Source organism: Apteryx rowi, unplaced genomic scaffold, assembly GCF_003343035.1.
Source record: "Apteryx rowi isolate R43461 unplaced genomic scaffold, aptRow1 scaffold_24, whole genome shotgun sequence".
In the NCBI taxonomy this organism is placed as follows: Eukaryota; Metazoa; Chordata; class Aves; order Apterygiformes; family Apterygidae; genus Apteryx; species Apteryx rowi.
In genome coordinates this window covers 1,169,686-1,182,669 of record NW_020448752.1, presented here as the reverse complement: position 1 = coordinate 1,182,669, position 12,984 = coordinate 1,169,686, and the positions used below count along the sequence as shown (strand labels likewise).

Here is a 12,984-nt window from a genome sequence, read left to right as displayed (position 1 = left end):
GGTGCCCGGTGCCGGTGCCGGTGCCGGTGCGGCGGCGCCGTCCCCTTTGTGCGGGATGCGGGAGGCGCCGTGCCTCCATCACTGCCAATCAAACTTGTTTTTCTCTCTCCGCCTGCACTGCCCGCGCCGCGCACCGGGGGCGCTGCCGCCGCCGCCGCCCGCACAATGGGGCCCCGGTTACCGGCACCGGGCACCGGCACCGCGGGCAGCGGGGCTGCGGGCAGGGAGGGCTCGCCGCCACCGCCGCTTCCCCGGGAGCATCGCCTGCTGCGAGCGAGGATGCAGCGGGCGCTGCCGGCACCGGACCCGTCGGGGCCCCGTGCGCCCGGGGCCGCGGCAAGGCCGGGCCGGGGGGGGGACACGGGACTTGTGCTTTGCACCGTCCCCCTCAGGGCAGTCGGGGGCTTTTCGTCCCCTTTTGGCTTAATTGGGGCTTGGGGTCCCCTCTGGCCGGGACCGAGGAGGAAGCTCCAGGTGAATCTCCGGACACCTGCGCCGGTGCCGTGCGCTGGTCACAAGTGGCGGCAGGGCAGAAGAAGCCAGCGCTGCCTCCGGGTGTCATTGCACGGCTCAGCCTTGCTCAGTGCCCCCGTCGCCCCGGGGGGACCTTAGCGTCCCGCACCCGCGGCGCGCAGCCGCACGGCTCTGCCGGTCCCACCGGCGCCGCTGTGCCGGGTTTCCCTGGGTCGCTTCACGGCTGTGTGCCAAGCTGCTGCAGAAAATAAGGCCTGATACGGCCCTCCGGCAGGCGAGGCGGCCACTGGCAGCGCCGCGAGGGGCAAGGCGAGGGGGACGTGGCRGCCGCGGAGCCCTCCGGCTTTCCAGCGCCTCGGTGCCGGGGCTGCGAGGGTGCGTCCAGGCTGGGAAYGCCGCGCGGATGCCGCCCCGGCGCCCTGGCCGGCCTCGCCTGCCACAGGGGCTGGTGTGCAGAGCTGTTCCTGGCGTGCTTCTGCGCCACTGTCACCCCCTACCCTGGTCCTTGGGCACCTACTGTGTCCCCTTGCYGGGGAGCAGCACTGGCGCGGGCTGGAGATGCCGGGCGGCGCGTGCCCAGCGTGAGGCTCAAGCACTGTGAGGGGAGAAGCGCGCCCCTGTTTTCGAGGGGCTCCTGCGTCCCACCTCGAGATGCTCAGCCCGAGCTGGAGACATGACCATCTGTGTGGCAAAGGCCAGCTCAGCGATGGGGCTGTCCGGGTGCCATCACAGATGCTGGGTGCAGCACCTTCCCGGGCCAGGGTGCTTTGCACATCCCCACAGTCCATTCCCACCACCTTCTTGGGAAGCACTGGGGTGACCCGGCTTTGGGCTCCTGCTCGCCGGGGACGTTGGTTTTGGGGCTGGCGCAGGTGCTGCCCGCAGCCGTAGGAGGTGGGTTCGAGCACGGCGCCGCAGCGGGACCCCCCTCGCCGAAGGTCGCTCTTCCGCGTTTTCATGGGGTGTGTGCCAGCCTGGGGAAGCTCTTGCGGATTAAGAGGGCTGAACAGGAGGCAGGGCAGGATTTGGCCTTCCAGCTCGCCTCTGGYGTTTGAACCGACAGGGCTGGTGTGGTGTCTCCTTGCTCAGAGCCGGGGGAAACCTGTGAGCCCCTCCATGTGCTCCTGGCCAGGTTGTGGTGGCCAGGATGTCGCTTGCTCCTGGTCCTGTCCAAGCAGGAGCGAGGGGTGAGAGGCGACCCCAGCCTTGTGCAGAGCCGGGGCCGGGCTGCTGAGACGCGGCGTCTTGCCCGCAGGTAGTGAAGATGTCCAGCAGCGAGCCCGAGCGCCCCCAGTTCCTATTCGTGAAGGCGCTGGCAAGCCGGGGGCGGCTGGAAGCGGTGACCCAGCAGATGGGCTACCACCCGCAGTACCTCGACAGCTTCCTCAAGACCCAGCACTACCTGCTGCACATGGACGGCCCGCTGCCCTTCGACTGCCGCCACTACATCGCCATCATGGTGAGCGCGCGGCGCCGCGCCGGGGCTCGCCGAGCCCCTGCGAGCGCTGCGCTCCGGCTGCTCCGTGCTGCAGGCTTTCCCGCAGGGCCCCAAATCCTTACCATGCTCTCACCCCGTCCTAGCGGCTCTTCCCCGCCGAGCCGGGCGCTGGGCGCTGACGCCCGGCGTGCTCTTGCAGGCGGCCGCCCGGCACCGCTGCAGGTACCTGGTGAACCTGCACGTGCTGCAGTTCCTGCGCGCGGGAGGCGATCCCCAGTGGCTGCGCGGCCTCGACTTCATCCCRCCCAAGCTCCGCAACCTCAGCGAGATCAACAAGATCCTGGCCCACAGGCCCTGGCTGGTCACCAAGGAGCACATCGAGGTACGGGAACAGTCCCCCGAGGGACCGGCGGGGCGGGCGGGCGCCCAGCCTGCTCCCCACCTTGGCGCATCGCCGGCCTCTCTCCATCCCGCAGAAGCTGCTGAAAATCAGCGAGTGGAGCTGGTCGCTGGCGGAGCTGGTGCACGCGGTGGTGCTGCTGGCGCACTGCCACGCGCTCGCCAGCTTCGTGTTCGGCTGCGGCTGCGAGCAGGAAGAGGGGCCGGGCGGCCGGGGCACGCTGAAGCCCCTCTCGCCCGGGAACCAGTGCTTCTGCGAGGCTGCCAGCGGGAACGGCTGCACCCAGGAGCTGCTGCGCATCGGGCGCAAGCGGGTGAGCCCCCGGGGCCGAGGCGCGGGGAGGAGGGGGCCGGGGCCGCTGCCTTAACCACTGCTGCAAAATGCGTCTCTGAACAGTCCCTGGATTCCTGCATGGAGCTGGATTCTCTCCGGGAGCGTATCCAGCGGATCCACCTCGAGGCTGAGGGCAGAGAGGAGACGAGGCTGCTGCAACAGGACCGAGARGAAGGTGAGAGGCAAAGAGCGGAGGTGGGTGTGCAGGACAGCAGCTCTCTGCCGGGTTGGGGGGTTCCCAAAAACACCAGCCTGTCCGTCGGACGTAGCTATCAGCTCCCACCTGCAAGGCCCCAACCTTGGAGGAGACCCTGTGGGCATAGGTGGGACATCTTCAGAGAGACGCTCGTGGGAGCGGGGAAGGGAGGGAGCCATGCTCCTGGGACGGGCACGGGGCAGCGCAGGAGCCGAGCTGCACCTAGCGCCGCTCTGACTCGTCCTCGCCTCCCTCCCAGATCTCGTTGGGGAAGTCACCGGCGCCACCAACCTCGCGTGCTACATGCAGGACCCCGACTTCGGATACCAGGACTTTGCCCGGCGCGATGAGGATCAGACGCAGGTATTCAGAGTCCAGGTGAGGTTCCTGCTCTCTCGGGGGCATAAACCTGCAGGCCTGCAGCAGCCTGGGCCGTCACCTCTCCTCTTCTCCTGGTGGGGAGCGGCCGATCTTGCGGGGGGCCAACGCAGCCCGAGGACAGCTGCTTTTGCCCTCTGTGTCAGATGGGGCCGTTCCCGCGTCCCTGTGCCTGGAGAGGCACCGCTCGGAAAGGGGACCCATCCGACAAGCGTCAGGGAGGGGGAGGCAAGCATCAACCTGACCTCGAGGACTTGTGTTTTCATCGCATCACCCCTCTGGGCCAGGCGTGGGTCAGTGCAGAGGCAGGGGTCAAAATTATCCCAAAGCTGCCTGATCAGGGACACTGTGGTTTGTGGCAGAGCTGCCTCCGGAGCAAACCTGAATTCTGCTGCCTCCCAACACCCGAGGTCTCCAGCAGCAGCTCTTCCTAGGAACGTGCCCCGGGCTCCTTTTTGCAGTGGTGACAGCCTCTTGCTGTGCTCAACAGGATTACTCCTGGGAAGACCACGGCTTCTCGCTGGTGAACCGGCTCTACTCCGACATCGGGCATCTCCTGGATGAGAAGTTTCGCGTGGTGGACGGTCTGCAAAGCAGCGCCATGGCCAAGCGGCAGGGCTGCGAACCCTCGGTCTTCAAGCGGGGCATCTGGAACTACATCCACTGCATGTTTGGCATTAGGTAGCTAAACCTCCCGCCTCCCGGCCCCACGGGGAGAACCACGCTGACCAAGGCGCAAGATTGTAGCCCGCGTCTGCTGCGTCCCCAGGCGCTCTGGGACGTCTTGCAGACAGGCTTGGAAAAGAGATGGGACCAGGAGATGGAGAAAATCCTCAGCTTCTCCGGCCGGGGCAGGGCACTTTGCTGCTGCGATGACAGTGGTGCACGTCCCAGGCCACCCTGGGGGGTTGCAACGAGGCCTTCTGAGGCAGGACTTGGTGCCTGGTGGCCACTGTCCCCCCCGTGGTGGCAGCGTGCCCTGGGGCAGACCATGAGCGAGGGGGTCGGTAGTGACCTGGGTGCCGGTTGTGACCGTCCCTTGTGCTCCCCGCAGGTACGATGACTACGACTACGCGGAAGTGAATCATCTCCTGGAGCGAATGCTCAAAGTTTACATTAAAACTGTCACCTGCTACCCAGAGAAGACAAACCCGGAGATGTTTGACAGGTTCTGGAAGCAGTTCAAGCACAGTGAAAAGGTAGGGCAGCGCCCCGCGGCTGGGGTGGGCACGGTGCTGAGCCGGCGCTGGCAGCAYGCAGCGGCTGCCCGACCCGCTGCCGCTTCTCCCGCAGGTGCACGTGAATCTCCTCATCCTGGAGGCCAGGATGCAGGCGGAGCTGCTGTACGCCCTGCAGGCCATCACCCAGTACATGGTCTCGTAGGCGGCGGGGAGCTGTGCCGCGGCAGGGCCGGGCAGCATCCTCTCCCCCCGGAGTCGCRCGTGACCCGGCGTGCCGGGACGGACGGCGAGGGATTACTCCGTTTAGTTTACTTGACTGTCTTGTTCCCTTTCTTTATTATTATTWTTWTTTTTTTTCCCCTCCTTGTGGGGCGCACCGAGCGGCCCCGTTAACGTGCAATTACCAAACTGTGAGGCGAGTCCGTGCTGCTGCGACGTCAGTGCGATGCTGGAGACTTGAACGCGGCCAAGGAGGCCTGCCAAAGCCGCGGGGCGGGCGGAGGGAGGTGGGAGGCGACCCGGCCGGCGTTTCCCACGGGAAGCTCCTCCGGGGCCGCGGAGAGCCGGCTCCCAGCCCCGCGCTGCAGCCGCGGCCCCCCCTTGCCCACCTGCAAGCAGCCCATCGGATGAGGGGCGACGCCGCTCGCTCGGGACTGCCGCGGGCAGCCCGGAGGCGCGGTGCGACGTCCCGAGCTGCGTGTGCAGCGCTGGGAGGGGACGCGCTTGCTGCGTTAAGCCTCCTGCCGTTTCTCTCTACGTGCCAAACCCCTGCGGGCCGGGCGAGCGCTGACCCACGCGAACTCCAAACTGTGAAGCTCTTGCAGGCGGGGGCCGGAGCGCGGCGCTTGCTGCGAGCGCGGCGTAAGCAGGCCGCTGCGGGGGACGCCTTGCCTTGCCTTGCCCTCCCGCGCAGTCTCTGGGGCAGCACCGGGCGCCAGGGCCCAGTCACTYGCTGCTTAAAATAGTGACGTGGGAACCAGGGGTGAGCACCGATGAGCTGAGGGACCCCCCCCCTCACCCCCGGCCAAGTCCCTGGTCGCACGGTTGCAGCCCAGCYGGCGCCTTGCCCTCTGCCATCAGGCAGGAGCGCACGCCTCCGCTCTCCCCTTACCCCCCCCAGGCTGCTCCATCCCCGTGCCGTAACCCCTGGCTGGGGAGGGCCGCAGGGATAGCTGACCCCGGAGCAGGCACGGTCCAGGTGGGAGCCCCCGCTCAGGAGCACAGCTGAAGAAGAGGAAGGGCTGGGGCCACCTATAGCGAGTGGGAGGCTGAAGCAAGGACAGCTCTAAAAGCCTGGTGCACGCTGCTTCAGTCAACCTGTTTACTGCGTAAATGTACGGGGAAAGAAAAACCTTGTGTATGGAAGCTACAGAAAAAGCCTATTTTTGCTATAAATATATTATGTTTGACACGGACATGTGTTTTCTTTCTCCCAGGTGTCGGGACGGGGATGCAAGCTTGCACAGCCGCTCTGCTCCTCTCCCCGCACAGGGCGACCGCAGCGCTCGGAGCGCTCCAGCTCCAGCAAACCCGGCTGCTCCCAGCCGCGGCGGAGTCCTGCGCTCCTGCTTTGCTCCAAGCTGTCCAGCACAGCTTGCCCCTTCCCCTTCAGCCCAGCTACGGCCTTTGCCCCTGCTCAGCTGAGCAGCTCCTGCAGCATTGCACGCGGACAGGAAAAGCGGGCTGCAACGTCACCTAGCTCCTGCGGGGCCGAGCCTCCCCCAGGGCAGCTTGGTGTCCCGTGCTCCATCACGGCCTCGCGCCCCRATTGCCCCAGCAGCCGGGCTGCACGCCAGCGGTTTTGCCAGCCTTGCCRTCGCCGCCTGCAGAAGCGGATCTGCGTCCTGCAGGGTCGGGATGGGCAGCGGCAGCCAGCTCGCTGGGCAGCTCCCCGCTCCCCCATGGAGCAGCACCCCCAGAGCTGGGGAGCCTGAGGCTGGCTCCCCGTGGGCTGCACGCCGCAGCATCCTCGCCCTCCATCGTCACCTCGCCCYGCTGAGGAAGCAGCAGCTAGAAGTGAGCAACGGGACGCTGCTGCCTGGGGGAAGAAGGGGCTGGGGACGTTGAAGCAGATCCTCCCTTCTGACCCCCAGYGCGGAGGGGTGGCCTGGCAGGAGCTCACAGAGCAACCATCAGGCGCAGCAGGAAGATCAAGGGCTTCGCGAGCTGTCGGCTCCAAGCAGCCCTCAGCTCAAAGGCCCCAAAACTAGCCGAGCTGTGGTCAAGGCCAGGGAGGCTGCCAGCCCGAGCTCCCCAGCAAGAGAAACATCCCCACACGATCTCAGGGCTAGGAAGCAGCAGATGAAGCCATCTGCTCCCACCCGAGCAGAGTCAGCCCCGTGGCCCTGGGGGGTTTTGTAGCAGAGACTCTAGTAAAGGGCATTGCATAGCTGGCAGCCTGGCAAGTCTACGCTGCTCGAGGAAGGCAGATCACCATGTGCTGGGCCTCCTGCCATGAGTCCAGCAACTTGAACCTGCCCTGGTGGCCCGGCCCTCCACCCCACTCATCTGGCCTAGGGAATACCTCCCCCCTGCTTCGGGGGCTAGGAGGAGGAAAGCTGCCAGAGCCCAACACACRCTTGCTTGGCTCTGCAGTAATCTCCCAGGATTTCCAGCACCCTCTCCCGCAGGAGCCAGGCCACCATGACATTATCCTGCCTCCAGACGACTGCAGGTATCGGCACGTGCCCAAAGCGGTCGCTGCGTTCCCCGCAACGGCCCGTGGCGGGGAGCCGCGCTGGCAGGCGGAGCGAGGACTGCTTTCGTAAGAGCCGAGCTGTTCCCGAGCGGTATGGTGGGAGGAATGGCATGTTCCAGGCGGCGAGAGCAGCGAGCTGAGCTGCAGTGTTTACTGTTCGCAGAGCCTACAGCGACCCATGAAAAGCCAGGCCTACGGCTGCTGCTTAGGCTGCAGCAGCAGAGGGGGGAAAAGCTGGGGGCAGGTTGTCCTGCCAGGACCCCTCCGGAGCAGCTCCTGGAGCAGGCAGTGTCCACCCACCACCTCCTTGTTCACGGGCCTGCACCCCCTGCTCACCAGCTCTCCTTCGTGCCGCTTTTGTGGCGTAGGGCAACAGGCATCCCCGTGCCGTGATTTCACACGTGGTTCCACTACTGGTGGCACAGGAAAAACGTTAATCAACACTAAGCATCTCGGGGAAAGCACATCTCTGGCCAAGAGCTGAGCAGAAAAGCTGGTGAACAGTTTTTGCACTGGCTTCAGACACTGCTGCTCTGCAGGCACCTATTCCCCAGGCCAAAATGTTTATGGTGACAACTGAGGAGAGCTAAGAGGTGGCCCAGGCTGAAAGACAGGCTGACCCACTGCCATGAAGGTGCGCTAAACTGATCTGGTTGTTAGGACAGGACACAGTGGGACATTAAGCAACTAGTGCAGATGGTGTCACACAAGTCAGGAGCAGCCCTAGCGCAAGCTGCGGGTTCCTTCCTGGAGTCTCTCCCATGCTCTGCTCACYGTGACAGTGCTCAAGTCTCACAGGCCAAAACTCATATTAACATCAAAAGYGTAACAGCTACTGTGGGGAAAGAACGTTCCCCTGTTAAACTACACCAAGTTTTGAATGCATCCGCTCTGATCTGTTCARCAACTGCAACATTCACTCAAACCATTTTCTTTCTCTAGCAGCAACTACCATCCTGCACGTCCAGGAAGTCCTAAGTAGTCTCACAGGAACAGATGCGGGGTAGTCAGGTCCCCTGAGGTTCTCCTCCTAATCCTTGATATTTGGAGACTGGCTTAAACCTTGAAGCAGGAGGCTTAAGATCCCTTCCAGAGTTATTTGCATCAAGTGTTTTAAAGAATACCACTGAAAAATAATATTATCAGACATCATTGAATATTAAATATCCAAACCTTTGAATGCAAGTTCCTGGCCACAACATACTGTGGCAATTTAATAAATGAGAATTCTCCTCATTATTTTTAAAATCCCCATTTTTGATTCCACCGACTTGATTAGATACAAGGAGAACATGTTCTATAMCTTATCTAAACTGCTTCACATTGTTTTTACCATGATCTCCTTACCTGTCTCCATTTAAAAGCAACGTGACCAAGGCTCTGAACCRTTCTTGCATTCTGCAGCAGACCTCTCGAGATGACCTGTGGCGCACCGTACGTGGAGCGCTTGGAGGGCAGAAAGGGCCAGCACAGYGCTGCAGCGCGAGCCCAGTTGAGAGAAGGCAGACCTGCTAGAATGACATGTCGCTCTGAGTCAAGGGCTCCATTACGTTCCCTGCAAGCCGCTTCACTGGCTCAAACTGYATCTTCGTTCCTGCTTGCCTTCTGTCAAAAAAGGACTTCTTGACATGGCTATCTGAAAGCCTTCTCCTTTCTAGAGAGGCTTCTTACCTGCTTATACATCTTGGAACAGGTCTGCAGTCCCTAGGAACAACCTCCTACTGGCTTATTAGGATATTCATGTTCCCTTTGACGGGCAGCTCCAAGCCTCTGTCTTCTAATATCAGAAAATGCTCCCTACCTGTAGTAACTCTCCTTTCTCCGATGAAGGATTTGGAGTATGCAAGCAAAGATAAAAGCCCACTACCATACTCAGCCATCCTAATTAAGCGKCAGCATTTGCTCATGGATGGGGTGGCTGAAAGACTGAAGCAACTAGGAACTCCATATACCTGGAGTTAACCAGTAGAATTGCTGACACTCCAAGATGTTTGAATGCAGTTATGTACAGTGAATAAAGCCATCTCCTGCACTCAGGTCTGGAAGGGCAAGGAACGAACAATTTAGGATGACTCCGGACTAGTCCTTCAACAGCCACAACTTCACAGTGTCAGTTTTACAGCTTGGCGACTCCATGGGCACCTACACCCTGCCTGCAAGTCGTAACAAGGGGCTCTACACTTCAGAGCACCCAGGAGCCTCTTGTAGGCTGTCATACTGTGCTCCTTCCACCTCTGGCCAGCCAAGGGGCATTTCAGTGAGGGGTTGCCCTACCAGCTGAGGAAGGCAAAGGAAAGAAGCCAAGGGCAAAGAAAAAGCCRGACCTGGCCAGTGAAACAGAACAAACTGCATGAGACACAGAGCAGAGGATTACAGGTTTTTATTTGTCAAACATTCCCCCCTAGTCTAGCACATTCTACAGTCTTGCTAGCACAGATGGTAACAAAGAGCCTGTAATGGTTCAGAAGTTACACTGCTACAGAGAGCAAACAAAAGCAGAGATTTATTATGTAAAAAAAACTTTCTTGTGAGAAATGGGTGAAGGAGTGCAGTGGGGATAGCGGTGGAAACTACATCAGCTAGTGGTGCCTGCCCTGTACGCAGCAGACGTCTGTGCTAGCAACGCAGAAAACCTCCCTGTGACCACACCAGGTGAAGATTCCACTGTCCTGGAAACATTCTTCCCCACAGATCCATCTCCACTGCCTTATGAAGAAGGCTCCTTCCAGGAGAAGTGACCTATCTTCTAAGCATCCAAACCCTTCAAGACTCCTTGGGAGCACCTCAGGTTAGCACCACTTTGAGCACCACAACACCAGCTGCGAACATCCCCTTTCACTACACACTATAAAACTGCCTTAGCCGGAGAACCATAAATGGAAAACTATCAGCTCTTTCATCTTYGGCTTCTGAAACCTCTTCTCCCTATTTTACACCATGTTATTAGATGTGATTTTGATTCCATCGAGATCATTTTCCACTGCCCACATATATACTCTGACGCAGGGAGAGATGTAAAGGCTACTTAAGAGAGGGGATCCCTTTCTGAAAGGGTCAGCAACTGCAGTGATGGGTTACCACGTGCTACCAAGCTTTCACACGGATAGATCTTTCAGGCTACAGGCATCACCTCTTACTTGCTTTTCCCCCACCATTACTTTAATGAGAACAAGTTTTTCATTAGACACACAGCTGAGGCAAACCCTAAGCCATCCCTGTTCATGCTCATGTCCCATAGCTCTTTTTGGATAATGGGTCCAAACTTGCACACTATTCTGGTGATAATCCAGGACACCACTCCCAAGACACTCCTACCCACGGCACCAGACACAGGTTTCCTGGAGCAATGCTAGCCCTGGGGCATTTGAGTGTGGCTATAAATAAGCAACTAAGTAAGAAAATGAACCAATCATGATCTATATAAAAGCTTTCTAGGCATTTCCTTYGGAAAAGCTGATTAGTGCTACTTGCTTCTAGTATGAGCCTCATTTATGAATACACCCAGGCTCTGGAACGCTCCCACTGCTTTCATTCCTCTCACTTACCAGAGTGATTTGACTGCTGTTTTTAAAGCAGCACAGGGTAGGGGATGTCATGTTTTTGGACACACCAGCTAGAAAAATTAAGAGCTCCAAGAAACTTTCAATATTGCAAGCTCCCACAGGAAGTTGGGAATATAGTAAAATATACTGAAGTTATGAGGAAGGCTCAAGCAATCAGCTAAACCCAGGTGTAAACAAAAGCAACAAGCCTGTCCCCTGCTAGGCTCCATGCATGGTGAAAGATAGCGTTTCATCCTCTGGAGATGAAGAAACTTGTCACCCAAGCTCAATGAGGACAAGGAAAACACACAGCACAATGTAAGGCTTCATGCCAACAGCCCTGAAAGCCCCCTGCCCATTCCCCTCAGGCACTTATCCAGGAGTATCGCTCCCAATTTCACTGGCCCCTTCCCCTCCCCACCATGCTCACAGCTGCTCTTGAAATCCCAGCCCAACCTCTTGTTAAGAGCAAAGGCAGCTCATCAGTACAGGATCCGCTATGCTAACTCAGAGCAAAGATCCATCTAGACACTACCCTGAATCCAGCAGCAGCCAGTCGCAAACACTTAGGGAAAGAAAATAAGAAACRGGACAAGTATTGAATAACCCCTTCTAGGTATATCCTTTCAGCAGGCAGCAGTTTAGGAACTTCAAAGTCTCTTGTGTCCTCTGAGGAAGTATCCCAGGCTAGAAAAGCTCAAGGTTTATGAGCAGAAAATTATTTGAGAAGGGGCTGGAAAACTTCAAAGTTCTTTGCTTCCTTGCCCTGCATGACCATGATTTTAGCTATCTTGTTACACGTACAAATGAGGAGCTAAGTTGCCTGTATCTGCAGCATTACATTCACTGTTTATTGTGCGTTCTGAGAGCGCCACTCGTCTCCCAAACTCCATCCTCAGCATTAGTGCRCACAGGCTTCTTCAGCCACTTCTGGATCCTGTTGTGGCAAGGTGACAGAAAGCACCTCGCACAGACTGCTGCAAGAGAGACACGCTTGGTCTATACACTTGCACAGCAGGACTCAAGCCAGAGGTTGCTCTTGTCACCTGTGATGTCCCCAGGACAGCCGATTCCCCAGAAGTCTGGCACTGGGAATAGAGAAAAGCATAGGTACTTACTCTAYTCCTTAATAAAAGGACATGGTCTCTTATCAAGCCACACTGTTGGGCACCAACTATGATGAACCTTGCCGTACCCGGGCTGCAGCTCCTTGAGCTGGAAGAGGCGAAGAACATGCACTAGCCAGGAGTGACAGATCTCCCTGGGGCACTCCACGAGCACTCAGGGCCAGGCTGGCAGCAGCTCACTGGCCAGGCCCCTGGGGCTGTCACACTGCGGGGACACAGCTCAGGAGGCCCTGAAGTAGACACTTCTTTCGCACAGACCAACCAGTCAGAAATGGCTCACCATGGATGTGCAGGTCTGAAGCACTGGTAACCAGTACTGCCCTTTCTATTGCTTTGGGCTCTGTTTTCATGCATGGCTGTGAAACAACACAGCCAACTGGGCTTGCGCTTGCGATTCTCAGTGCTGTGCCCTGTGAAGCACAAGCAGCCAGTCAACTTGCTCTGGAGATCATGCAACTCATTTCCCCTTAGGGCCCAAGCTGACAGTGTGGCATGTTACATGCCAAAACCGCAAATCCTGCCAGATCTATTAAGCACAGCCCAGAACAGCTGATTCTTATGTGCAATATATGCCATAGGTAGGACTGGGTGTTTGTGGAAAGGGTATCTATCAATTTTTCTAATGAACTAACTGCAGTAAGAATATGCATTTATGGCTCGAATCCRCAAGACCTGGGATGCCAGCATAGGACCTGCCTTTTTTTCCCCCCCCTCTCATTACAATGAGGTGTGGCCAGACATGCAGACTGTGGGTGAATTTGAAGCATATCATCATGAGGTCTGCAATGAAGAGAGCCTTCAAAGCTAAAGAAATCAAACTATTCAAAGGCTGTAATGGCAGAACATGCTAAAGTCAAGACTGTTGGGAGTTCTTGCTTCAGGTAACCAGATGAACCACTTCTGTCCCAGTCTCCACCAAAATGAAAATGAAGCAAAACTCATGAAAACACTTGGTGCAGACAAGGTGGTAGCGCTCACTGCACTGCATGATACAAACCTGCTGAAGGAAAGCCACAGTCCAGAGACTTTCTGCCAGACGAAGTTTACTAGAACGCCATAAGAGCRCCACACCTCTCATAGATCTGACCACTGCAAACACCAAAAAGATGACAGGAACATGCCAGCTAATCACAGAATCACAGAATGGTTGAGGTTGGAAGGGACCTCTGGAGATCATCTAGTCCAAACCCCCTGCTCAAGCAGGGTCACCTCGAGCA

General features: G+C 58.4%; 1 protein-coding gene and 1 long non-coding RNA gene across 3 annotated transcripts; one reads left to right on the top strand and one right to left on the bottom strand.

Moving 5' to 3' along the window:
• Nucleotides 1-1,669: 1,669 nt before the first annotated feature.
• On the top strand, nucleotides 1,670-10,183 carry LOC112966267 (sestrin-3-like). 2 transcript variants are annotated; one of them, XM_026066213.1, is made up of 8 exons: nucleotides 1,670-1,933; nucleotides 2,112-2,294; nucleotides 2,389-2,625; nucleotides 2,709-2,820; nucleotides 3,101-3,204; nucleotides 3,710-3,900; nucleotides 4,274-4,418; nucleotides 4,513-10,183. In XM_026066213.1, the coding sequence occupies exons 1-8, from the start codon at nucleotides 1,739-1,741 to the stop codon at nucleotides 4,600-4,602; spliced, it is 1,257 nt and encodes a 418-aa protein (XP_025921998.1). In that variant the 5' UTR covers nucleotides 1,670-1,738; the 3' UTR covers nucleotides 4,603-10,183. The 2 variants fall into 2 exon arrangements, with proteins under 2 accessions (XP_025921998.1, XP_025921996.1); XM_026066211.1 differs by having other exon boundaries at nucleotides 3,101-3,219.
• On the bottom strand, nucleotides 9,464-12,970 carry LOC112966268. The gene is made up of 2 exons (XR_003253561.1): nucleotides 12,765-12,970; nucleotides 9,464-11,728 (listed from the first exon to the last, which is right to left on the bottom strand). It is a non-coding gene; the product is annotated as an uncharacterized LOC112966268 (long non-coding RNA).
• Between the last annotated feature and the right edge of the window lie 14 nt (nucleotides 12,971-12,984).